Below are 27,170 nucleotides of genomic sequence, written 5' to 3' on the forward strand. Positions count from 1 at the left end.
CATTTCCTCTTATGGCAGGAAATCCGTCAAGAAAGGAAAGGGGGAACGGTGTGCAAAGCTTTCCGAGCAGGAGCGCCAGGCGCAATCCCTCTCTGTTTGCATCCTCGGTGTGTGTGTGGGTGTGCAAGGGGGTGCACTCTCACCTCTGCCTTACACTTTGGTAAAGTTCCAGGGATGCTCCCAGCATTGCTGGCTTCCCTGAAAGCCCAAAGCCAAATCTGGCCTGCTACAGAGCAGTGCGGCTTTTTCACGACATGATCCCAAGTCACTTGCATAGGGATCCCCTGCAAGAAGATCCCCTGGAAAACAGTGGGGCAGAAGCAGCAGAAACAAAGGCAGGGAAAGAGAGTTGGAAAGTGTGGACGGTCCCTGCGTCGGGGGGACTTCATTTACCACGTTCGCCTCCTTGCAAGTCATGCGCAATCATGGCTTCTGCCTAAATATAATGAAAGGAGCAGATGGTCCGGATGAATTGTCTGGCCGAAACTGAGCTTGTTTGAAGGAAGAACAGGCTGAACTTTAAAAAGTGTGGCCCATAGAAGGACCTGTATCTGAAGGATAAGAAACACTGTACATTTCTTCCCTGCAGAAGAGTCGGAAGGCATTTCCAGTTTGTTTTTCTCCGCTGCCTCATTTTCCAAGTCTGATCTCCTGTTAGGTTTTGCCAGCAGGCAATGACCCTGCCCTGTTCCTTTCTCATGACACTGACTTACCCCAGATGCAGAACCGGTGCCACATAGACTGTCCTTTGATTTTACAAATGGTAGAAGATTAAAAATAAATGCACACCTCTACGCTGTTTCAACAGTTCAGGGAGTGTTCAGGACAAAACATTCTCCACCTGCAACTGAGTGTGAAGCTTTTATTTTCTTGTTTGTGAAGAAGTTCTAAATGTCGAACAGCTTGATGCTGTGGGAGGCAAAGAAGTGGATAGGGTAAAGTCAGGATAAAAGTCTGGACTGACATGTCTGACTGTACTTTTAAGGACACCTTGAGAGGCAGTGTGGGGCAATGGTCCGAGTCCTAGACTGGGACAGGGGCACTTAGCCATGGAGCTCACTGGGTGACTTTGGGCCAATCATGGACACTCAACCGAGTCTACCTCACAGGGTTGTTGTTGCAAATCAAAATGCATAAAAGAGGCCCAGAAAATTGGGGTGGATTAGAAACAGAATCCAGCCTAGTTCACTGATAGAGAACGACCTTGCAGGGGCAGTTCCAGCTTTGCAAGGCCTTCCACAACACTCCTCCACCAGGGTCTGATGGGTGGCTGCACCTCTGTGATCAGCACCGTGTAGGAGGCTGCCACCATTTCATTTCCCACAATACCCTGGGAGAGCAGTGAGGCATTGTGGGAAATTCACATGGCAGCTCCAAGACACATGGCATGCTGGGGGACAGGCACTGGACAGTGCCTAGTGTCCTGCTGGCATGGATCGTCTTGAATGGCCAAAAACAGGATATACATGGGTGGAGCTGGATCTTTTTGCTGGACTTGGACTGGGCATCCCTTCCAGTGAAGGGCACCTTCAAACCAGAGTCCCCATCAGCCCTTCCAGGAGAGGACTGACCTCTATAAAAGCAAATGCACGGATGCCGTTCGAGGGAGCCGTCTGCAGACACTGCCTCGGCACCTCGAAAGTAGGCTTGGTCAACCTTACGTGAAGCTGCACATCTTGGCACATCGGGCGCAAGGACTGGCGCCCACCGGAAGCAAGTGCATTTCTAACGGAGTGATTTTTGTTGTAGGCTCAATGGGAAAAGCAACCCTGCCTCCGTCAGCAGGGACGGCTGCGTGCTCGGTGCTAGGACGGCAGGCTGAGCTGGCCTCTTCCCCTCCGCGGCCCACGCGTGCTCTGCAAAGCCGTAGGCAGGAGCAGGCTATTCCCCCAGGGGAGCCTAGGCCAAGCCCGTTCCATTCACGCACCTGCCCTGTCCGTGGAGGAAACACGTGTGCTTGCTGAGGAGCCCTGTCCTCTCCCCGCAGCCTCAGAGCTCTTGCGGAGAAAACCAGCCCGTCATTCATACGTGGAGCAAAGAAACACGGGTGGCCCATCTCAGCCAGTCGGGCGGCCTTAGTTTCTGCCTGTCCGTCCTTATTGGGGGAAACCAGATGCTTTGCCCATCCGGGAGGCTGTTCTAACTTCTTGAACTTGCCTCTGTAAACTCGGGTCTGAGACCTTCCAGGGCCATCCTGTCCATATCCACCTGTGTGGAGGTTGTCATGCACAGAAATGGCCACTGACAGTGACAGTCTGCAGCAGAGGGCAAAGGTACACGGAGCATAATTTAAGCACGGGTGCCATACCCAGCAGGACCCCCTCCCCCCACATATTCAGGCAGGGACCAGAGAATACCATAACCCACACTCCACGGTTGTGCTTAAGTTGAATGTGGATCGCTGCCAAAATATGGGTTGTCATGTTGTCTGAACCCAGCCATATTAACAAACCATGGTTGTCAGCCATGAACAACCCAGAAAGAAAAACCACAGTCTGTTTTGGGGTTGTGACTAACAAACCATGGTTTGTTGGCATAGATAGGTTAAGATAGCACGATAACCCATGTTTTGGAAACAGGTGTGGGTGGTGTTAGAGTGTTGGGCTGGAAACCCAAGATTACAGTCCCCACTTGGCCATGAACCTCACTGGGTGACATTGAACTGGCCACTCATTCTCAGCCTAACCCGCCTTACAGGGCTGTTGTTATTGTTAGGATAAAAGGGAGGTAGGAAGACTAGATAAGGTGCCTTGGGTTCCTTGCAAGACCAAAAAAGGTGGGGTATAAATGCAAATGTACTATATCCCATGGTTCAAGGATGGCCTACACTCAACCCATACCTAACTCTTGAATGAGGGTTATCATGAACCCAGCCATACACCTGGCCAGTCAGCAGGGCCTGCCTGCTCGTGGGATCAGTTCAGAAGAGATAAAAGCTAAAACCCTGGGAGTCCAGTCCAAAGGAGAAGTGGCCATTTGAGAGCCAGGAATCACAGGGAAGTAGGAGCCATGGGTGCCAGTTGCTCACTGCAGAAGCAGCCATGTGTATCGGGTTGTGCGAAAGCAAGTGGCGCTCACTCGTATGATGTAATCAGTTCTGGTTTCATCCTTCCAGGGATCTCAGTGTCGATGCTGGACTGACTCACAACCAGTTCCAGGTCAGGCCAGTTCCGCAGCATTATCAGCATTACTTAGCTTCTCAAAGGATGCATCATTTCCCCCGGAACACGTCCTCAACGCAGATGGTAAGCCAGTGGGGTCTTGCTGGGGACCATATGAAGCCAGCTCTAGGATGGGTGGTAACTCATGTGACAAGCCCACAGCTCAGCGGGGGGGTCAAGGGGCCAGGTGGGGGTGTCTGAGTAATGGGTTTCAGCTGGCTGTTGATCTGGATTGACTCCTTCCGGGCCAAACATGAACTTGGATCCTCTCTCCAGTCAAAGTCCATACATTTGACCTACCTGCATACCTATACCTTGACCTAGCATAATGAGTCCCCTTTGCTAAGCTGGAAAGCCACAGGCTGTGCCTGGATGGGTGACCACAGAAGAAGGTAGAGCAGGAGGTTGGACTCCACAATCTTTTAGGCCCCTTCTGGTTCTACTGCTATTCTAATTCTAATTCTGTTTCCATTTCTGAGCTTGCTCTGTGATTCACGGACCCCTGAACATTTGTTCAACATCATGAAAAATGCACATAAAACACCCCTTTGAGAAACATGCATGAATATGCTTTAATCATAGAAGAAGAATGACTGCATTTCAAGAATGTACATGATTGATGCATCCGTTTGGGAAAATACACAAAGAGGGATGGGTTTTTGTGCAGCAAGAAAGCAGCAAAGCTTGCAGGCTGGCACGGACCCGAGTCAGAATGGCTTGAATTCTGCTGATTCACACACCCCCAGTCCCAGCTGGCAGCCCTTCCATCTCCAGTTAAATGGACGAGGAGGGGCTTCAGCCACAGAGCCAAGAGAGTCTGTACCTGTCTGAGAAGGCAGGTCGGAGAAGCCCATGACCCATGTGGGCTGGTTGTCTGGTTCACTATAATTTATTATTTTTTTAGGGTGCAATTCAGTGGCCTCCTGCTGTTTTCTGGGGTCCTGGGCATAGGATCGTGGAAGTCCTAGCTCTGAGATCCTGTGCCCTTGGAGCTGGGACTCTGAAGGCCAAGACCAGTTTGTGCATTCCTCCCCCCACAACAGCTGGCATGGAAAGGACATTGCTGGCTGCCTCCCCAAAATTCCTTGGGGGCGAGAAAGGGGGTGTGTGATGTCCAGGACCGAGAACTTACGCTGAATGGCACGGGCATCCCAGCCTCCTCCTATCCTTATCTTGATGGTCACAAACAGCTGCCTAGCTAAAAATCAGGGCATGGCGGTACAGCAGTGATGGAGATGGCCTGCTGTCACACCTTCCTCGGGGCATTGGATGCATGGACACCTCCAAGCTCAGAGGCTTACAAGCCTAGAGTGCTGGTGAGGCAGGATCTCACCCTCCGAGATTTCCCCCGGTTCCGCAGCCAAAAGGGCACCCAGAAGGACTTAGAAGTAATCAGCAAGAGAAGACAGTCCCCTGCCAGCACGCCGGCAATCTAAAAAAATGACACACAAGGAAAAGGAATAAGGAGGGCAGAGGGAGGAAATTAAATCTTTCTCCTGCTTATCTCCTTCAGCACTGCCTGCTAGATAAATAGATCTGCTGGACTTTCCTATTTCAAACCTGAGCGTGGATGGTTTGGAAGAGTAACACTGCTGAAATTCATATTCTCCAGTTTAGAAAAGCGAGCGTTGGGAGGGGCTCTTACCCGCTCAAATGTGAGATGGGGGCCCAGCTCATCACTCAGACTCACATCCCAATCCAGCCTTTTTCCTTGCTGCCCTGGTTGTGAGGCCTGGGGGGCGGGAATGGGGGGGGGGACTACTATGGTGAGCTATGCAGCAGGGACATTGGGAAACAGAGTTTTCCCAGGGCCACTGCCACAATCGCCTGGTGAGGATACACTTGCAAAGCCAGCCTGTTAGGGGAGGGCTAAACTAGAGCCATTGTCTTGAAATGTTAGGCTTCCCCATTGAGGTCTTTTAGTTTTGCTTGTTTGTTTTAATATGGGAGTGCGTTGAATCGCATGATTGCACCCTGGAAGTGGTACAGTCCAGGGATAGCTTTACCACACAGTCTGCTGTTTGCGTAGAGTCGCCTGCCTGGGAGAAGGCAGTCAAAACAGAGGTGTCTCTCACCTGGGTCACCTGCTTTCTAGTCAGGAGCCGGCTCAGGGGGAAGCATTCTGTCAGGATGGGGGAACTGCCAGCTTTCGCAAAAACCAGCGGCTGCAGCCTCAGCGGCCTTCCTCCACACACACCTGAAGAGACGTCCTTGTAGGACTGCACCCCGATATCTCTGTCGAAAAGTTTTTGGGTGCATTTTGGCAGCATTGCAGATACTAAGTTGCAAGACAATTTAGGAGGACGGCAATCCTATTCTTTGGTGCAGCTGTTTGAGTCCGCGGGTGTGAAAACTAACCCTTTAACATGGTTTCTCCACACTGCCTCACAGGTTGTTCATGAAATTAGGAACTACCCGTATCCTCAGCTTCAGCTCCTTGCTCTTCAGGGACTGAACCCAAACCGACACACATCTGCTGTGAGGGAAAGTTACGAAGTAAGTTTGCTCAGTGGATCACACATCCTTTTCCCTGTAACCCTTCCCTCTGCTTATTCGCTGAAACACTGTGTGTGATTAACTTTTTATTATTTTTTTCCAAAAATAATGAATGATTATGACCTGTAGTTGGTTGATTCAAGGCCTTCTCGCCCCCTTCTTAAAGTTATTTATGTTTAAATGAGCCCTGGACCCAACAGCCCTTCAGATAAGAGGAATGGCAGCGTGTCCTTCAATAGCCCTTCAAACTGAGGACTGTCGTTGTAAAGTAGGGCACATGGCTACCCAACCACAAACGGACCCACCTTGCCCAAAGAAGTGGGAGAATAATGTCTATTCCGAGGTGAATTCCAAATGGGAGTGAGCAAACTTTGCCTATTTTGAGGGTGTACTATAGATGTAAGATGGTTGCTTGCATCCAATTTACCAGTGTGGCGTAGTGGTTAAGAGCACGGGACTGGGACTCAGGCGATCCGGGTTCGAGTCCCCGCTCAGCCATGGAGCCAACTGGGTGGCTTTGGGCCAGTCGCAGACTCTCAGCCCAACCTACCTCACAGGGTGGTTGTTGTGGGGAGAAGATGGAGGAGGAGAATGATGTAAGCTGCCTTGAGCCCTTTGTAGGAAAAAGGCAGGATATAAATGGAAAAATAAATAACACTAGAGAGTCCTGATGGACCATTTATTAAATGGATTATAAATGAAATAATAATTAAAATAAATCAGCAAATAGCACTTGCGCACACTCACGTGCAAGCAGTTTCCCCAGGACACGGTCCCGTATCTGCAGCATTCATTTTCTGCATGCAACCCCTGGCAGCTCATGAGTTTTCTGGGGGATGGTTGTGTGGATTCCTCCATCCGGGTGCGTGACTTGATCTTGGAGGGAAGGGTGGCAGCTCACAGCGACAGAACAGCCGCTTTGCACGCAGAAAGTCCCGGATTTGATCCCTGGCATCTCTAGGCAGGGCTGGGAAGGGACACTTCCTGAAACCCTGCGCAACCAATCCTGCCAGCTGTTTTTATTACTATTAATTTATTTAAATTCTATACTGCCCATAGCTGAAGCTCTCTTGGCAGTTTACAACCAAGTATAAAAACAACAATAAACAATAGATAAAAGCACTAACCAGAATCAAAAATGAATTTAAAATGGCATGAATTAACATTAAAAGACAATAAAAAGACCCAACCAAGAATAAAAGAAAGGCACCTGGCTCATTGTGTCAGGCCCCTGAATGACCAGGGAGGTCTTGAAAGGCCTTTGCAAAGAGGGCTGGCTTAACTTGGCGCTGAAAAGATGGAACATTTGGCACCAGGAGGGCCGCAGCAGAGAGGTTGTTCCAAAGATGGGGGCCACCCCTGAAAAGCCCCCCCTCCCCAGTTGCCACCTTCTGAGTCCTTTGAGGGTTGGCACCCACAGGAAGGCCCCAGTGGCCGAGCATAGTATTGCTGGCAATACTGGCCTAGGAGAGCCATTTTAAGGGCTCTTCAGATCTGTTCCTCTTTAAGAGAACTATTGTATATGCTGTGTTCTCTTTCATAAAATTTCCCTTGATTAGAAGAAAATCTCAGTCGGGTCATCTGAAACTAAACCAGAATGCTTCAGTGACCACTGGTGGACCATTTAGCTTGTAGGCACTGGTCAGGTGTGTGAAGGTTTTCTGTTCATCACTTGCTGTTTATCCCCCCCCCCCCCAATTTAGGAGCTGTTACAACTGGAAGACAGGCTGGGCAGTGTGAACAGAGGGGCTGTGCAGAACACCATCGAACGGTTCACCTTCCCACACAAGTACAAGAAGGTAAGGGTTGGGAAGTGACACCTGTCTCTTGGAGAAGCTGCTTGGAGGGACCAGGTGCTGGGCTGGATGGAATTATGGCCCATCCAAGCAGGCAGAACTGAATTCCTGTGTCGCTCCCCTACCTGTACATTCTTCCCCATTCAGTTCAGTGGAGAAGCCAATCCTGAGCTGCCTTAGGATGGATGCTTGTGTGAAGATGCTTTGTCCACTGAACTGAATGGAGAAGCCAAACAAACAAAAAGTTCCCTTACCATGAAACAGGTTCAGCTGGGGAATATGGAAGATTAAAAATCTTTATGTCTAATTTTCTCAACTGAAGTTTTCATATACTTTCTTTGACATGTCAGAATGTGAAGCAATGCTCAAATTTTGGTAATTCAGGTTAATTTAAATTTAATCAATTAATTAAACTATGGATCACTTAAAAGACAGATGATTAATCAGTGCAAATTTATCTAATTCATTGTTAGCACTGTTCCATAAATTTATGGGTCTCCAGTAAGCGATGAATCCTAGCTATGGGGCTGTATTTAAAGACTAACATTGTAGCTGAATGAGATAAACATTTTTTTTTGTATTTGAAATCATGAGATATAAAACAATTACATTTTAGGGCTCTTTATATGTGATCTTTGAGGGCATCAAGCTTTATTCATTTCTATTAATTAAAAATAAAAAGTTGAGGCTGAAATCCTACACTCATTTACCTGGGAGTAAGAGCTATTAAACCATGTCATACTGTTGAGTACCTGTGTAGGGTTCTAATTTAAGGACCCCAAGCATTTTCCTAGAAGGAGGGAAGTAGAACAGAGACAACAATGAAGAAGAGAGGGCTGCCTTTCATACTTCCTGAATTCCCTCCTGTCCGGAGTTCATTCAATGTATTTTTGGAAGGCTGGAGTTGGGAGCAGAGTGGGTATCTTGCATATAGGCCAGGAAATGTCGACATGAATCCACTGCCCGTTTCCCCAGCAGTGGTAATTTAAGGGCCGCTCCTGCAAGCCCCCTTCCCTGTGGAGGAGCATGCGTGTGCTGGGAAGGAGGCTCCGCTGCGTTCACTCGGCCGGGCTTGCGTGGAGGGGCCAAGATGCGCAGACGTCCGGGTTGCCTCTTATGCCGAACGGGTATGGAACAGGCTGCAGGCTCAGAGTTCCTTTTTGGAATCCGCTGCACTGCCTTTGCTCCAAACCAAACTGCCCAGTTCAAGCCACTGAGCCTTCCCTTGGGTTGGCCTACCACATTTTGTACCCAGTGCTAATCCAAGTTACGTCCCATGCATTTGTAAATGGGTGACCTGCAACAGCAGGAGGCTGGACACTATGGCCTTTTTGGCCCCTTCCAACTCTCTATTCTAAGGTCGCAGTAGGACCGACACGGAATATAAACAGGTGTACTCCTGTTTTTCCTGTGAGTTTCGTAAGCAGGAAGAGCCCTTCTGGATTCATCTGTTCTGGCATTCCGTGGCTATTAACAGGTGACCAGAGACTTTGGAGAAACAGGCCTGTTCTTCATCCACAGCTTTGAATTTATGTAAATTCATTTAGCGATCATGGAGAAAACCTGATAGGCTCTCCTCTTCCTCTTCTGTGATTTTATTTATTTATTTAAAACTTTTATATGCCATCCCTTATGCATAGTATCTTAGGACGGCTCACAATGAATAAAATCAAATACATTAAAACAATCTAAACAATAAATAACGTATAACCAATAAAATGCGACTGTTGCATTAAAATACTAATTTTTAAAATAACGGTTAAATAAAAATATTTTGTCTAATATTTTAATACCGTTTGAGCAGGTGGCTATTACCACTTCTTGTGGATGCTTATTCCATGTATTAATGATACGTTGTGGGAAAAGGTCGTTCTGTTTTGTCTCTCCCACACCTCTCTGCCTGTCCTGAATCTGTTAAAATAACTTTCCCACTGGATGACCCTGAATTCTAATTTTCAGAGAGAATAAGAAGGGAGGAGGTCTCTCTCTCTACTTTTCTGCACTATCTGGCTTTGCTTTCTGTTTAAATGTAGAAACGTGGGCTAAATGGAAAGTGGGGAGCACGGCTTGGAAGGTTTGCTTTGATTATTTGCAGAGCCTCCCGGACTAACAGATGTCATCTTGTTAAGAGCAACGTCTGTTAATGCTGCGGCTTTCAAAAGAATCGGCAACGGCTTCGACACGGAGCCCGGGTCACCTTAAACTGCTTTGCTCCGGATGAGAGGGTGATCTGTACCTACAACCTCTCCTTTCCGCAGAGCCAAGCTGAGTGCTAATTCATCTTGGCAGCTGTTTTTTTATTTATTTATTTATTTATTTATTTATTTATTTATTTAAAACATTTTTATGCCGCCCCCATCGCAACAAAACCTCGGGGCGGCTCACAACAAAAACATGTTCCTATGTGGCCTTTTCTAATGGGCAGGTGTCCCTCACATGAATGTGTCCGATCAGGTGGTCCGAGAGCTGTTCTTCCTCCAAATTCACACACCCTTCTCTGCTGCTGAGTGGGCCCTTTTGTTAACGCAGCGATCTCTTTGACAGAGGAGACCGCAAGAAAGCAAAACAGAGAAGGAAACAGGGGAGGAGTCGGACACAGATGAGAAATGCACAATCTGCCTCTCAATGCTCGAAGACGGCGAGGATGTGAGGTATAATTATTCCCAAGGGGGCATTGTCTCTCTTGTATTTCTTCTCCCCCGCACCCCACAACCGCTATGCCAACATCCGCATCTCTTGGGAGTGCAATCCTATGATATTCGGGCAGAAAAACGCCCTGGAACTCTTTGAGATTCTTCGGGCTTTTTCCTGTGCAAACATGTATAAGATGATGCCCTTGAGATGCTTTTCTGAAAAGCAAGGCAAAAAAAAAAGTGCAAAACAACTTACAACAGTATTAAAATGTAAGTTTTAATAAAATGGATCAAAAATGTAAAACAATGTAAAACGACACACACGGTTTTCAGTAAAATGCCACAGCCTTACCCCTTCCCGAACGGGCATCCAATTGCTTCCCTACGCAGATGAATCTGGATCTGTCAGGCCGTTTTCTCACTCGTGCAGCTGACAAAGCAGGTGTGGCTTTGCAGCGAGTATAAAGTCTACCTCCCCATGTTCCCTCTTTTCTCAGCAAGAAGCCCACCAATCACTCCCAAGCATAATGAGAGGAATGCAAGGCCTGCCAGCTCAGCCTCCTGTTTTGTTTATCAATCATTATTAATTTTTGCTCCATGAGGACTAGTAACATGTGTTTTAAAAGTAGAAAAACTGGCATTCTATTTATACACGCTTGACTTGCTCATGTAATAGTATATCAGATTACACACCCCTAAAATAGCAGCCATTCATAAAGCATGTGTGGCTAAGTCAAGGTATTTTCCCTTCTTGTTTCTCCTCCATATAGGGAAGCATTTTGGAGGCTGTTTGTACACTTTGGCATCATCCTTGTTCCGCCTGCCCACTTCTGCTGGCAGGTGAGCCCAGCTCCATTCCTGCTGGGCCTAGAGAACAGCAAGGCAGGAAGAGAGAAAGGGTAGCAAGAGTAAGAAAGCACACAACACCCTAATTTCTCACAATGCTCTTGAGGTGGCGTTGCTGCGAGGCATTGTGGGAAATTTAAATGCCAGTCCTCAGATGGAGCAACCCTTTTAAAGGGGAGCCCAGGAGGCACTGGCAGGGTGTGTTGCATAGATTCTTGGGCACTAGCCATTGCCCAAAGTTCCAGGTGCCGGCGCCGGTCCCAGCGCCGTTTACAAAGAGCTTGCCGTTCTGTCTTCCAGGCGCCTACCTTGTATGCATCTCTTTCACCAAGTGTGTGTGGATCAGTGGTTAGCGACCAGCAAGAAATGCCCCATTTGCCGAGTGGACATTGAAACACAACTGGGATCCGACAGCTGAAATAAGCCAACTGGGGGATGCATCCTCTCTTTCGGGTCCTTATCGGGGCACGTGGCCCTTGCAGCAAAATGTTTGCCTTCTGAGCCATTTGATTTTTTGAAGAAAGCCTGCAAGCACATTCACAGATTATTTAAAAAAATAAAAATAGAAGAAGAGGAGGAAGAAGGAGAAGGAGAAGAAATGTGAGACGATGATGAGTTGGTGGCTATAATGCCCAGAGGTAGGAGGAGTTCCAGGCGGCCACCTTGGCTGGAATGCATGGGAACGCGGCTAGAACGCCCAGTGGAAAGTGTTAGTTGTGCGAATGAAGGTGCAAAGTGTTCTAGTTATGGCCTCTCAATCCTGCTTCTCGAAAGGATTGTATATATATATACCTCTTGAATAAGTAGAAACGCATTAGGGGTTCTTTAGCTATTTCTTTGGATGGCTGCTGAGCATGTTCGCTTAAGAGATGTCGTCTTTTGATACCCCGTCACCTTGTGGTGAATATGTTGCTGTTTCCTAATCTGCACCAAACATTGCATTGGGTTTTTTATTAGTATTATTTTCGTTTTCCCATCAGGTTCCTTACTTTGGTGCCTGGCTAAAACTTTAGAAGAAGAATATATATAAAAACACAGAAGTGGGTCAATTCTTTCCTTGCTCTGATGGAAAGAGAAAAATCTTGTTTACATTGGGAAAACAAGAATATTGCTTCCCCCTTTTCCTTTAGCAGCATTTTTTGACTTGGAGACAAGTTTGCAGTGAGATGGAAAGTTAAAGAAAATGGGGAAAGGAGTGAATTGGAAGGGAATTTGGGGTGGGGTGAGGAAGAAGAGCAGAATTCTCCTTCCTGCTGATCTGCTAGTGCTGAATACGTAGTGTGGGACACCTTGTTTGGTTGACGCTGACTTCCATCTCTTGGATCTGAATGATGGATCTTCCAAGGAAGGGCTAGACTTTTGGCCTGTTCCACAGATCTGACCATAAGTCCACCGACAGAAAAGACTGATGGAATAGGATGAGTCGGATGCTTTCAGTTTCCAGCAATGGAACCACTGCTTACAAAGAAAATGGTGGCCACTCAGTTGGGGAAGTGCTAGCCAGTAGGCCCTGGGTTTTCCTTCTCTTCTTCAGTGGGTGATTTTTAGTCTTGGAGGGCAATTTTGCCAGTACATCATGTGACTGGGAGAAGGAAGCAGTTTTAACCTGTGCATGTGTTGGATGGGTATTTAAGCTGCCAGTTATGTTACGGCCACCAGCTGGGAGATGAGTCTGAACAGGCCTTGAGAAATGGATTCTGCCTTCTCTTGACAACGAATAAGCACAAGTCTCATTCTCCAAAGCATCATGAATGGGACCAAAAGGCCATATCTTGCCTGTTCTTTCTACCTTAAATTCCTAATGTTGTAGAAAAGCAAACTGGGAAATTATCCACCAAAACCCATAAACTCTTCCAGAGCTGTTTCTCCATCTTACTGTTGCAGTATCCCAGAGAGGGAAGGACTGACTAAGTGAAGCATCCTCTTTCCTTTCTTCTAGATCATTGCAATGTAAATCTTGCATTTTAGGAGAATTTTAAACATGCTTGCAAGACAGAAAGGATTAGAGCTGAAGAGGAATTCAACAATGCTTATTTTAAGCTGCTTTGTTTTGGCTGTTCTTCTGATAGAACCCCATAGCTGCAAGTAGTGATGCAATCGAAAGCAAACGATAGTTGAGTCCAGTGTACACCGCAAAATGTTTTGACAATCGGAATATTTTGGCAATGAGAGGTTATTAGGTGTCTGAAAAATGATATAATGGTGCACTGATCTGGGAAGAAAAATGCAAATGAACATAAAGTCAAACTATATGCCATGGTTGAGCTTAACAATGTGAAAGTGATCTCACACACAAACATGATGTTCTGAAACTGGCTTAAGCCATCATCTGCACACATTGGCTGGGTTCACACATCATGACAACAACCCTGAGTGGTTTCCATGTCACGTGATTTTTTTGCTTGGATGTCCCTGAAAGACGATCAAGTGATTTCTGCTCTAGTGTGCTTTCTGCTCTCCTCATTCAGTCCCCCTGCGCTTGGTATGTATCCCATCAGTCACTGCACCTGAAATTCAAATTCAATGGCCAAAGCAGCTCGGACAGCAGCAGCTGCTCTTTCCAGGAGACTCAGTGGTAGCACCATGGAAACCATGATGCCAGGTTCAGATGACCAGAGAAACCATGGTGAAGCATGGAAACCATAAAACAGACAATGGTTTCTTATAGTGGCTTGTAAAAAAGCAAGCGTGCCATGGTAAAATACCATGACAGGGTTTGGACAGCCCGACAGGCCATTCTACGAGAAACTACGGTGGCTTGCTTGCCGTGGCATGGAAGTCTGCCCACTAGCTAGATAATATGGGGCCATCTTGCCCAATACTGTTGATGCTAGGGATGTGGGGTGAATCTGTTTTGAGGGTGGGGATCTGTTGGATTTCCTGGCCTCAGCTCCCTGGACTTTAGGAGTCAAGTCCTGCACACCACTGCACAAGCACCGCCCCTTTTCTGTGCATGTGATTTGCGACCTCTGTGCTGCACATGATGCAGAAGGTTGTGCATTGGTATTTGGTGTGCATTTGGTATTTGTTGTGCTGCATTTCTGGACTTCCTCCTCACTCGGCTCACTTTCTGAGGTGGGTCAGCACTGGAGGAAGTCCACTCACGGACAAGGAACCGATTCCATGGAGCTCCATCTCAAGAAGAGCAACACTGCTGGCTGCTGTTCTCCAGGGTCTCATGTAGGAGCTTTTCCGGCTCCCCCTGGAGATTCCAGGGATTCAACCAGGGACCTTCCACATGCAATGTAGGGCTCTGCCACGGAGCCACAGGCAACCCTCAGCTCAGCCCCCTTCCTAGATTAGATGGGGAGTCGTGGGGAGTTTCCAGTGGCGTCCTCGCACTAGCGCTAATGACCTTGTGCTAGCCAATGCGAGTGCAACCTCATTAGTGCTCACAGTGGGATGCTGTTGGATGCTACCTAATGAGCAGAGAGCATAGCCAGGTGAACAGAGCTGAAATCCAGCCAGTTGTCTCTTTGGGAGAGGAAGTAGGTGCAATTCCATCCTTCCCACTCCTTGCCAGACGGCTGACCAGCAGAAGTTTAGCTTGCCTTTTTGCCATCCAGGTAGCCCAACTGCTGCACAAGCTCTGTTGAATTGTGCATCTTCATTTAAAGAGGTCTGAAACCAGTTTAACAGCTGCTGTTTCTCCCCAGATGAAGTTGCTTTGCGTGTGTGTCAAGAATTCTTGGAAAGAGATTGCCCTGCTGATTTCCACCGAGTGGAAACTGTGGACACATTAATTGGGAGTGTGGATCATGGAACTGGGCTAGGAACTGGCAAGCATCTGCTGCCTGAACATGCATTTAGTCTTTAAACTACGCTTCCCTGTCCTGGTACTGTGCAGTTGTGTTGGGCTCCATTCTTCTGGCCGTGCTGCTAGGAACATCAGGGCTCATGGTGCCACAGGTCTGGGGGGCATCAGGTGGGGAAAATCCACGTTAAACATGGTCCGCTATCATCAGGCGAATCTTTCTGAGGGTCCAGCAAGAAGAGGGGGCGAGGACCAGTTTGTGCGATCATTTTAATGGGCTGAATTCACTGCGGGGATTTAGAATGAGGGATGCATTTGCTCATCTGTTGCCATTTATATGTAAACCTGGTCAAAGAGCAATCTCTTTCTGCTTGCTCTGAGCACATCCGTGCTCTGAAGGGATCACTAGACACATAGTTCATTAAGGGTAGAACAGTTCCTGGACTGTACCACTGCAGATACCAGGGGAGGGACTGCAGGAAGAAAACAGAGGGAAGGGTGTGTGTGTATGTTTCTATTTCAGCTACAAGTGCCATTCTTTATTTAGCCAGAATAACATTGCCCAAGCAAAAAATAATAGAATAAAAAATTTAAAAGGGAGGCTGGCAGACAAGGTTTGTAAGAGTTTTTTTTTTTTTTGTAAGGAGAACCCAAAGGAAGGAAGAGTCCACTGAGGTCTGGGCATGCTCAGAGGTGACAGGATGCAGCCTCTTGCAGTTGTGGGGGAAATGGAAAATGCAGCAGGGGACTGACTGCAGTGCTTCGAGTCTTGAAAAACTGCACTCACATGGCAACACAAGGTTGTGTGTATGCCATGGGTGTATAAACAAAACTCCCTGCACAGAGAACTCTGGACATCAGAAACGTTCTAAGTGAGCCTTCCCCAGCATGCTAGGTTCTCGTTTATTCCCCCCACCTTTTTAGAGTGGGGGTTGTATGGACAGCCCCCCCCCCACAAAAAGCAATCAGCTATGCTCACCTGTGGCCTAAGGTTCAGGGCGCTAGGCGGGCCACTCCTATGTCAGCGCGGCTCCTTTTCCATTGCAGCTTTTCTCTCGAATTTTAGGAGATCAGCACCTGGCATTTAGGAGCTGTCCAGGTGCTGATCTCCAGCCGCAGTATGGAGGCCATCCAGGAGCACCATGGCGAGCTCTGACAAAGCTGCGATGGAGCAAGAGCCTCGCAGACCTAGAAGCCCCCCATGTTCCTTGCATTTCAGGTACAGCTTGGCAACTGACAACCCCTGGATCTGAAAAAGCTGGTAAGACTTCACTGTTGAATGGCTTAATTATTAGAGAAGCCAATCACATATTTAACTGGAGAAAAAGCTGCTCCTCGTTAATGAGGGAGCAGGTGCTACAACCAGGTAGTCATTGCAGAACAAAAAACTAAAAAGTACAGGCAGCCTAAGGGTCCATCTTTTTCTCAGTGTGTATCAGAGGTAGGAGTGCCCCTTCTTCTAAGGCAGCATCTACTGCCAAGTGTGAGGTTTGGAAAGCATTCTAATTATTTCATTCATACATGGATGATGCAAATTTCAATGAAGAACCTACCGGTCATCTGAAAATCTGACATTCAAGGCAGGGCATGTAAGGGAACTGCAGTACGACCCAAAATGCATAGATCAGTGTAGAAACTAGAGCCACGTCCTTGGGATTGGCGAAAAAGGCAGCCGTCTCTGCTGTTGCTGGCACTTGCCTTCGCTCTAGGCAGCTGACAACGGCCATCCAGTTTAGTGCCAGGGGCGGGGAGGGGACGAGGCTGGGGTGCTGCTTGGAGTCTGCCCATGGCTTCCTCCCTTACCTGGCATGTGCTCTTCCCCTGCTCCAGGCCCAGTCGCATCCCAATGGAGGCATTTCTCTCCACAACAGCAGCAAGGGGAGAGGATGTGGATTCAGTCTTGGGAACACGGGCACCAAGATCAAAGCGTCCGCGGTGTTCAGACTCTGAAATATTCTGTAGTCTCCCAGACAATATGGGGGATCATGGAATTGTGCCCTAGGAGTATTTTCCTCCTCAAAAGAAAAACGTCCTTCAGCATCCAGCTTTCCCCAACCAACATGGCTAGGAGTTATGGATAGGACTTAGGCCCCAAGGATACCAAAGCAACAGAGCTCTTGGGATATGGTTGTAGGACAAAGAGACTTTTGTCCTCTTGAAATAATAAGTATTTCAATCTCATGTGCCAGAAGGGGCAGTCCTGTAAGTGATTGTGCATTTTCCAGTCGTTTTTGTCTGAAGCCCTCTGGAGAAGCAAAATAAATAAGCTGAAATATACTGACTTTCATACATTGTTAATGCTCCAAGATAACAAAGGAAAAGGACCCCCACCCCCAACCACTGCAAAAAAGGCATGTTTACAAATACAAGCCAGAACCAGTAATGGAAATATTTCTTATTTTTGTTATTAATATTACATGTCCTTTAGGCCCCACTTTTCTACCTCCTGAAAGGAGCCCAAGGCAGCTTGAAAGGTTTCCCTTTGGTTTTACCCTCATAACAACAACAGCCCTGTGAGGTAGGTTGGGCTGAGAGTCTGTGGCTGGCGCAGTCTCCCAGGGAGCTCCATGGCTGAGTGGGGACTGGAACCCACAACTCCAGGGCCTGGTCCCACACTCTGGCCACTTGCCACACTGCTCTCTTGGTCTTTTTGGGTGGGTTTATCCTAAATGCAGCCCTCCTTGCCTTTCTGCACCCCTTTCCAAGCACTGCACTTCACCTCTTCATAGGTCCTTTGAGGGGAAGGGCTATTGGAGCCGTCAACGTGCTGATACATGTTCTGCAATCTCACCGCGGCTCAGCGACTGGCTAGTGGCAACTTACATAAACAAGCTGAAAGCAGAGCCCTTTCAATTCCATCTGCCACGGTACTGTGACTTCCCAGCAGCCCCACCAATGGCCAGGGGAGGGGGCTTGCAGAGAGCCAACCAACAGTCAGGTTGCTTTAGGTCCCTTGGGTTTCATTCCCTGGGTTTTGGTGGTTGTTCCTGTCACTTCTGGACAGACTTGTGTAACTCCTGTTTTCTAGTAAGTGCTTATGTGTATTGCCCGAATTTAACATCTTACTCAAGTTCTTGGAACAGCGCTTGTGGCCCTCAAATTGTATTACGACTGAGATCCCTAATCTGGGCACAGGGAGAAGGCAAGTAGTGAGAAATGATGAATGGGTGGCGTGGAAGTGGGCAGAAACAGGTATGGGAGGCCCCCCCCTTCCTCCATGAGGAGTCTTCTTGGAAGGGAAGAGCAGTGGGACGCCATTGTTACGCATCCCTCTCTCTGCCTTGCCTTCCCCCATCTTTCCCTGGGCAGAAAGAGGGGAAGAGGGCAGGGCCGTCTTAACAGCATTACTGGCCCCGGGCAAAGCAGTGCACTGGGGCCCCTACGACAACTACAACTACTGTTAATTTTGGAAGTTTTCCAATTTTCCAAGGGTTAACATGCACAGATTAGTTTGGGGCCCAGGGGCACGTGCCCATCAGGCCCCTGCGTTCAGACGGCCCTGGAAGAGGGTCTTAACTCCACCAGCCGTTCCAACTGGAAGGTCAGGGTGGGATGGTGCTGTGGAGAGAAGGCCCTGACACTGGTTTAAGGAGTGAAGGTCGGTGAAAGCGCTCAGCTGACCAGCATACCCAAGTCCACTGTGGTCCTCTGCTGCATCCCAGCCACTTTACCTCTTCTGGCTGGCCAGATGCTTTGCCAGTCGACTGGAAAGGGCTTTATCCCATTAATGCTGCTTAGCCACGGTTGGAAGTATCCCCTTGCTCCTTGGACCAATCTCGGAGAGGATGGCCTTGAGGCATCGATGGACATACTAGGGCAATGCAGACTTGGACCTCTTTCCTGAGAGCTCAGTCACTTGAACCCACTTTGGGTTCAACAACTCCGATCTACAAGGATGATGACCTGCTGTCTCTTGGTGAGGTCAGAGCATTCCAACCAACGATGGCGGGAAAACACAGCAGTCCATTTTGGAAAGCGGTGGATGCACGGCTTCCTAACCAGAAATGCTCCCCACCCCCCTGCCCAATACCAAAAATAAATAAAAAGACATCTGCTGTTGTCTTATCACTGGGAGATCTGTCTTGTTTTTCTGTGAACAGAGGAAGGAGAAAGAGATGCACAGTGAGAACTAGAGAAGACAAAGCTTTAAAAGTATTATTTTAAACTTGTCTTCTGAGATAATTTCTGAGAAGAATAGGCCTAATGTTAAATTTCTTTAAAACAGACAAAAGCACTTGTCTTTGCTAGGAAGAAGACTCAGGCATGAATCACTTCTGCTTGAAGGTGATGCTGAAATCTTCAAACATCCTTGGGTTGCTTTGTTGACCTTTAGGATCAAAGACCAAAGCTGAGAGGAGCCGAGTGCTTTTGGACTAGAATCAAAGGGAACTGAAGAAACCCCTCCTAACAACATAGCTTGGGCCTATTTGCTGCAGTTGCAGATTATTCCATTAGTATTAATAATCATCACCATTAATAATCATGAGTCAAGCAAGAAGTGGTACATTATATCCCATGAGTAGGAGTAATGTAATAGGGGATTGGGTCTGTCAAGTACTAAGCATATCTAGAGAGACGAGGTATAGCCCCTTTACAGAGGGGCAACTTGTTATATGACTGACTACCTGCTTTTCCACGATGGTCAAATTTACAACTTCACCACTTATTCAGAGGGTTGCCATAATTGAGAGGTGCCAATTATGCTGTTTCTGGAATGTGGCCAACATGTTCTGTGCTTAACAGAGAAGATGATTAAAAAACTAAGATCCATGAAGAGAAGTCTCGAGAATGAGAGCCTCTCTCGGTGTTTTTGTGGACTCAATGAGTTTAAAGGTGGCAAGTGCAGATTCTGACCAGTCCTCAGCTTCTCAGTCCCTGAGCCCTACTGGAGTTTTTCAGCATTTCTGCATCTCCCAGGAGCAATATTACAGTTTGTTTGGCTAAGGGGCTCAGGATTTCACAAAAGCGAGTTCACACAAGGAGCCGATGAGACAACACAGCTGTCCTTGGAGCATGGGAAGCTGAGTTAGATAGGTCAAATTATTTGATCATTTAGCCAGATATTCTCTCTGGGCCTGGCAGCAGGCCTCCAGAAACTCGAACCTGAAGTCGTTCCTGGTCCTACCTAGAAATGCCAAGAATGAAGCCCCAGAATCTCCTTTTGCAAAATCTCTGCTTTTTTTCCATTCTGTGGTCCAAGCCAGAGCATGGCCTGGTCTGTGCCATTTCACACTGCAGTTCACCCTGTCTGTAGAAATCTAACATTTCACCCTGTCTGTAGATACCTAGCAACTAGGCAGGATTCTTCTCACTGACATCTAGTTTTCTAAGACCGGGAAGCCTGTGGATCTTTAAGATTTTTAAAGGGAGTATTCCAGCTAGAAAGCCATGCTGCTTGCAGTGGTACAGCCCAAGAAACCATTCTATCCACTCATTTCCCTTTTGTGTGTAAAGGTTTCCCCATGACATTAAAGTCCAGTCATGTCTGACTCTAGGGGGTGGTGCTCATTTCTGTTTCCTAGCCGAGGGAGCCAGTGTTTGTCTGCAGACAATTTTCATGGTCATGTGGCCAGCATGACTAAACACCGAGGTGCACAGAACGCTGTTACCTTCCCACCCAAGTGGTACCTTTTTATCGACTTGCATTTGCATGCTTTCGAACTGCAAGGTTGGCAGGAGCTGGGACGGAGCACGGGAGCTCACACCCTTGTGCAGATTCAATCTTTCAATCATCCAGCCCAGCAGCTCAGCAGTTTAAACCACTGCGCCACCCGCAGTCCCCTTCTGTGTGTGCACAGGCCTGAATAACCTCAGCTCTGAATTCATCTTAACTGAGGATGGAGCGATTGAGATTGTGATGGTGAGGTTGAGGTGGTGATGTCAAAGCCGTGAGCTTGCATTGTGGTCACCTGGTTGCTCTGAGGCTGAAACTGACCAGGGGTTCAATTTGGAAGAGCGCTTGAGACAACAGTATGGGGCATTTTAGCCCTGCCCCCTTTGGCCTTTGACTCCACCCACCTTTGGAATGTGGTTCCCCAAAAGCTTCTTCAGTCTTGATTTTGGCTGCTGGGCTGAAAGCAGTTTGACATCTCTGGGATTAGGTAGCTGTTTGTTTTGAACCATGAAGGAAGCAGCCAGGGAAGGTGGCAAGATTTTCATCCAATGACATGCTCTGTTTTACACAATACATATAGAACAAAGAAAAGGGGGATTTTAAAAAGCAGCAATGCAAGCGATCTAATGCACAGCTCTTGGGTGCCGTCTCAAATTCTCCTCTTAGCCCTACGAAGAAATGCCGATCACAAGAAGCAAACTTGATTCATTGTGAATTTGGGGTCCGATTAGATAGGATGGTGTTAAATGAGTCTTTGCATCTGAAGTGTAGGTTTAAAAAAATGCATTAGATGGAGAGGACTGATAAATATTAGGATGACAGCAGGCATGGAAGGGGAATGTGATCCTTTCCTTCAGTGCTGCTATTCTCAGAAGCTTCCTTCATCTGAAGCTGCTATTTGCATTGGGCAGAAATACCGATGGTCAACACCCCACCCCCACACACGCCCTGCAAATGCCAGCTGCAAAAGAAGATTCTCTGAAAACTGCAGCAAGGAAGAAAAGGGTTAAATTTCCCCCGCACTTGCTGCAATCCTGTAATAGTCACCCTCACCCTGTGCAATTTGCTTTTTGAAACACCTGCACACACACAAAGATTATTCGCCAGCACCGGCTGAGTCTATTAGAAAGTGCTTAAAACGACGTGCCCAGACTCTTCCCGTGGGTGTGGGGGATGCTGAAAGGAGGAAGAAAGGGGCTCGTTGAAGCCTTATCTTGAATGAAACCATTCTTTGGTGAGGGAGCCAGAGCTTCCAAGCCAAGTGCTTAAAAGCTTTCACAAAAGTATTAATAATAGGTATATCTATATAGGTATAGGTATAGATATAGATATATTTGCCTAATGAATAATAAGCACAGTTTTTTAAAAAATGGTGAAGCAAAGCACCAAATTCTCACTGATTTCTTTGAGAGAATGAATGAGGGACGGCAACTTGCGCAAGCACATGGACGGAGACCTTGAGAGCTGCGGGAGACGACATCGGGTTGCTTCGCAGTTAAACGTCTTGCATGAATGAGAACACTGAATGGTCTTTAAAAAATCTCTAGAAACAAAACAAAAACATTGATAGTTTACAGGGTTTTGTGAGTTTAAATGCCTTATATTTAACAATCATAATTTATGACTAACTTGTAGATAGCGTGGGTTCTTATTTAATTATTTTTATAGTTGGGTTGTTGTTGTTTTGGTTTTTGCATTTGGAATTATAATTTATTTATTTAGACGCAAATACTAATTTTTTTAATTGCTCCTCTATTACCTCATAATATTTTTTGGCATAATTTCTGGGAATGGAATGCTTTGCATGCATCGGTACTTTCAAAGAATGAAAATGATAAAATGGGCGGGGCACATTTACTGTTTCAAAAACAAAACTAAAAAATATATATTCAGGGTGTGTGATAACAAACTGTATTACTCGTGGTGCTGTTACCTTGGAGACATTCCATACGAAAAAAATAAATAAATGCAAACCTTTGATTCTGTATGCTGTGACATAGTGGAAAATCTGCAATATCGTGACTGTGTTTTAGCACACACAAACACTCATACACACATGAAAAACATATATAGAGATAGCTATAAATATTGTTTGCACTCATGATCCAATGGTGACGATCCACTCGCGCTTGCCTTTTTTGCATTGAGGGAAAAGTTGCAATCCTCAGCCCCAACAGAAGGAATGAGTCTCTTTCTGCAATGCCCTGGAAGAGAGCTGCAGAAACAAGGCCTAAAGGTAGGATAACTTCCAAGCATGCCTGTGATGGTCTTGGTGAGAGGTTGGCCAACAGTAAGTCTTGGTCTTATGCCCCTTCCCTCAGCACACAGAGAGCTTTTAATACTGGTGTGCAGGACCTTGGCCCGTGGGCCAAATCTAGCAAAGCTTCAGTCCCAAATTGTTCTCCTGAGGTTCCCCAGAAGGCCATGTTACCTTCCTCAGCCCCGCTTCCCTTTTACGCCAGCTAGGGATCGTTTCAGTTTCCTGGCTTTTTTCTGATCCTAAAAGGTTGAACTAAAAGAGATCAGTGACAAAATGCTGATATTTTTGCCCCATCCCATTGGCCTTGGAACATGCTCACCATGCGGATGTGGTCCCCAGAGCAATTCCAAAGTGGAATTCGGTCTTCAGACTGGAAGAGGTTCAGTACCCCCAGTTCAATGGGAACTGGAGCTCATGCATATTGTCAGCAAAAAAGCTAGGTCATGTTCACACGTCGTGTCAGTCACATAGAAGAGGCTGAGGCGCACACGTGTAAACGTGGCCATCACATGCATGGTTCCCCGTTGAAGGCACAACATGCAGTGATGGAGTGTGTGCAAATCCTATGCATCCCGACACCTTTACAGGTTACCGGCCAGGTAAGCAGACCACTGGATCTGCTGTGAAGCAGCCCAGAATAGAATCCCTAAGCATTTAAGACGCAAGCAGGTGGGTGGTGCATGTTTCCCTCTTAACGAAGGAGCCATGGAGGTAGCGACAGTCTTGTGATGTGTCAGCTAACGAGTTCCCCAGGTGGTGCCTTATGGCAGAGTTTCTGCATAGGGAAGGTGTCCCCATGTTGACCTGAAGTGCACATCGACATGGATTTTCAATGGTAGATGGGATGGGTTGTCAGTGCCAAAGCGTTGGTGATATGTCTCGTATCTCACTGAAGCTCTTTGCTCCAGCAGAAACGGTTACAGAGCCTCTAACCTATATGGAACAGTCGAGAAGCCAAATGGGAGAAGGACAATAAGTTGCATGTGGGGGAGAGAAGGGTTCTCAAGAGCCAGTGGGTGAGGTGGTCCTGGGACTTGGACCTGGGACCTTAGTGATCCAAGCTCTAGTCCCCACTCAGCCATGATGCCTCTTTGGACCAGTCATGGGACTCTCTAGCCTAGCCTACCTCACATGATTGTTGTTGGAAGGATAAATATGGAGTGGAGCAGAGCTATGCAAGCTAACTTGGGTTCCTTGCAAGAACCCAGCAGGGGAAAAGGTGGGATAGAGATGCAATGTAACCGTAATGTGTTCGAATGCAATTTTTGTTGGCTCATATTTGACTCCTGAATGTTTCTTACATGCACCACTTGCACTGCCATGGGGACGCCCTCGTTTTTATAAAATCCAGCATGGTCTAAACACTCAGTTTTCCCTTAATGCCAAAGGAAAGTGAATGGATCATCCACTTTTTAATTTTTTTTGGTACTCCTACTGCTGTTCTCTTGTGCTGTGCAACATTTTGCTACATAGACTATTTTATAGGATAAAGCTAGAAAAATATTTATTATTAATATTAAAGCAATAGTGCATTGGGGCAGGGGAACCGAAGAGACATTAGAAATTGTGTAAATGCTTAGATTCACTTTTGGTGGATTTTTTTGTACTTTATTTATAACTAATAAAATGAATTGCATTGCTAACTACTTCCCTGGAGTACCAGATGATGTGTGAGAGGGCTCGAAGGCAACGCTCGAGGGACAGCAGTTCCTGAATTTGTTCAGATATGGACATTGGTGTCTCCTCCTATCAAAGCAGGTGTGGACCATCATTCTGTACCCGAGGATCCTGCATGAGGACACGCACAAATGTACACAAACCTCCCCTTCTTATCTGCTGAGATCAGGGGGAGGGAATCAGGAGAGATGGGGGTGGTTAGAGGCTGTACCCCCAGCTCGGCAATCACCACTGAGGTCATGGTTCAATGGCAGGGAAACTGACATGTCTTCTCCATCGAGATTGCTGAGAGGAAGGAAAAACCGCTCCTCCCCTCTCACCCAGAGATCCCAGTTAAGGTTGGTGTCCCAGTGCTGCTAACCACAACTCTGGAGGATGGGTCACGTCTCTTGCTGATCAACAGGTGGATAATCAGCTGAGCTACAAGGAAAAATGAGTGGGACACCTAGAGATTTTGGAGGGCCGTACGTGGCCCCTGCGTTGCCCACCTGCGTCTTAAAGGCTAAGGCTGCACGTCCAGCTGCCCGCAGTGTGGGGCCCTCGCAGTGTGTTGAACTTTAACTCCCATCAGCCCCATCCTCCTCTGCCTTGCTGGCTGGAGATGCTGGTGGCTGTATGGGAATGTATGTCAGAGTACGGAGCAGGGGAAAAGTGTAATTATCCAGGTATGCCTCTCTGTAGCATGCAAAGGGACTGGAGGGCGAGCCAAAGACTTGTAGCAGTATAAAAAATAGAGTATTTAAAAATTAGAATGCTTGGGATCCCATGCCCCCCAAAGGGTGAGAGGGGACCTGAACCATCCAAACTGACTATAATCAATAGCTAGTGCGGTATGGAGCAAAAAGACTGGAAACCAGCTGGGTAGGAGATCGGAATGGAATATTGCGGCAGAGAGCATGGCTGGGTGGCCAGGCACACATGAGGCTGTGATGTTTTATTGCATCCACTCGTTCCAGATAGCCCTAGGGCTGGACAAGCCTTTGCAAATCAGTTTACAAGCCATCAGAACTTCCAGTGCTTGGAACCCCAAACATCAATGTGAACAGAAGTGCATTTCTGGGGAAAAGTCCGCATATTTCCAAGTTGGTAATCATATTAAAAAATGTGTGTGTGTGTGTGTGGGGGGGTGTTAAATACACTTTAAAATATGAATTTTTCAAGAGACATGTATTTCCTCCCTTTAATCAAGGGGGGACAGCAAGCATTTCTTAAAAATGCACACCAAATCTGCACATTTCAAAGATGAAAAAAGGGGGAAATGAGCTGAGCTTCAAAGTGCTGCTTAGAGAATCAGAACAAGCTCAAGAATCTCCGGTTCTCCCATTCCCAGCTTTTCTGGGCCATTTAGTGAGTCGTCTTCCCAAGAAAATGAAGGTGTGTCAGTTCTGGTGGGTGGGCTTCACCAGGATGGCCTTCAAACAGTCCTAATGATTCCGTGCAAACCCAAAGTCATTCATTGCAAACCTACAGGAGTATTTTACCCCTCAGAACAGTGGCGTCCACATGACTAGCACAGCTGTCTGAAAACCAGTAAAATCCAGCTCATACTCTGCTGTGCTCCTGCATCACCAGACCTCAGATTTATCGCATGGAACTGGTAGGTATCCTGGCTCCTTTACTTGCAAAGTATCTGGGGGAGTGTAGTTTGGTGTGACACTCACATCCTGTTAGATATCCCTAGAACCATCTCCAAAGTTACGGTTCCCAGGGTTCCTTGGGAAGAAGATATACAACCCTCAATCTGTTCCTTCTAGGTGTTTCCTTATTTAAATGATTTGTACTTCCACCTTTCAAACAAAAAAATGTCACTCAGGGCAGCTTAAGAGCAGAAATGAAACTTGATTCTTAGACAAAGACACTGAAAGACATTAAAACATGACAACAATGGAGTTAAACAGCATCCAGCCCAAGAGATAGAAACAGAGAAACAGAGCAAGTCAGAAGGGGGGTCTCCCAGGCCATCTAGTCTGACCCCCAGCTCCAGCCATCTTCACTCATGACATGCCTACCATGAACATGTCCAGCCTGTCCTTGAACAGCCTCACTGATGGGGCCTCAACCACCTCCCGTGGAAGCCCATTCCATACTCTGGGGGTCCTAACCGTCAGGAAGTGTTTCTTGGCATCCAGCTTGAATCTTGGTTCCCTGAGCTTTGCTCCACTGGAACACATCCTGCCCTCCACCGCAGGGGAAAAAAGGTGACAACCCACCTCTGTGTGACATCCCCTCATACACCTGTATGTCGCTAACAGGTCCCCTCTGAGTCTCTTCCTCTCAAGGCTGAAAAGACCCAGCTCCCTCAGTCCTTCCTCATATGGCTTCCCCTGCAAACCAGCCGCCATCCTTGTGGCCCTTCGCTGCACTGATTCCAACCTTGCTATATCCCTCTTATAATGAGGGGTCCAGAATTGAACAAAGTACTCCAGCTGCAGGCACTTCTGAGTCATACAGGAATTACTCTCCGATAGAAGAAAGAAACAGGGTGAGTCAGAAGGGGTCTTCCGGGCCATCTAGTCTGACCACCAGCTCCAGCCAACTCTGCGCATGACATGCCTACCATGTGCATGTCCAGCCTGTCCTTGAACACCCTCACCGATGGGGCCCCAACCACCTCCCGTGGAAGATCTTTGGACTTCAACTCCCACCAGCTCTAAGCAGCATGCGCAATGCTCAGGAATGCTGGGGTCAAAATTCAAAACCTCTGGAGGATGCCAGGTGGGACAAGCCATCCTCAAGGGGCACATCCTCCCCAGAGTAGATTGCAAGCACCACTCAGGGCTTCTCCAGCCGGTTTAGATTTAATTAGGCTGTGAAAATGAATTTAGACTGGATTAGGCTGTGAAGATTCTCTCCTACAAGCACAAGGAAGTCAGTAGACTCCAACCTGAGGGCTATGCAGCCCAGAAATTGAGGTCCACTCAGCCCAGTGTTCT

General features: G+C 47.3%; 2 protein-coding genes across 3 annotated transcripts in view; one reads left to right on the forward strand and one right to left on the reverse strand.

Annotated features, from left to right (window-relative positions):
- The window catches only part of RNF165 (ring finger protein 165), an 86,293-nt gene extending 73,093 nt beyond the window's left edge, over nucleotides 1-13,200 (forward strand). Inside the window, exons 4-9 of one of the 2 annotated variants that reach the window (XM_044431606.1) lie at nucleotides 3,116-3,245; nucleotides 5,553-5,657; nucleotides 7,361-7,456; nucleotides 9,998-10,104; nucleotides 11,233-11,570; nucleotides 12,872-13,200. In XM_044431606.1, coding sequence (XP_044287541.1) covers nucleotides 3,116-3,245; nucleotides 5,553-5,657; nucleotides 7,361-7,456; nucleotides 9,998-10,104; nucleotides 11,233-11,350 — 556 coding nt within the window. In that variant the 3' untranslated portion in view covers nucleotides 11,351-11,570; nucleotides 12,872-13,200. Of the gene's footprint in view, nucleotides 1-3,115; nucleotides 3,246-5,552; nucleotides 5,658-7,360; nucleotides 7,457-9,997; nucleotides 10,299-11,232; nucleotides 11,571-12,871 lie in introns of those variants that run through there. The other variant, XM_044431605.1, reaches the window with a different exon arrangement.
- Nucleotides 13,201-20,271: 7,071 nt separating this feature from the next.
- LOXHD1 (lipoxygenase homology PLAT domains 1) overlaps nucleotides 20,272-27,170 on the reverse strand; it is a 191,111-nt gene continuing 184,212 nt past the window's right edge. The window contains exons 39-40 of the mRNA XM_044431528.1: nucleotides 21,757-21,843; nucleotides 20,272-20,858 (exon numbers count right to left, since the gene is read on the reverse strand). Of these exons, the coding sequence (XP_044287463.1) occupies nucleotides 20,669-20,858; nucleotides 21,757-21,843 (277 nt within the window). The 3' untranslated portion in view covers nucleotides 20,272-20,668. The remainder of the gene's footprint in view (nucleotides 20,859-21,756; nucleotides 21,844-27,170) is intronic.

This window comes from Varanus komodoensis, unplaced genomic scaffold (genome assembly GCF_004798865.1).
Source record: "Varanus komodoensis strain SLA01 unplaced genomic scaffold, ASM479886v1 scaffold22, whole genome shotgun sequence".
NCBI classification, from domain to species: domain Eukaryota; kingdom Metazoa; phylum Chordata; class Lepidosauria; order Squamata; family Varanidae; genus Varanus; species Varanus komodoensis.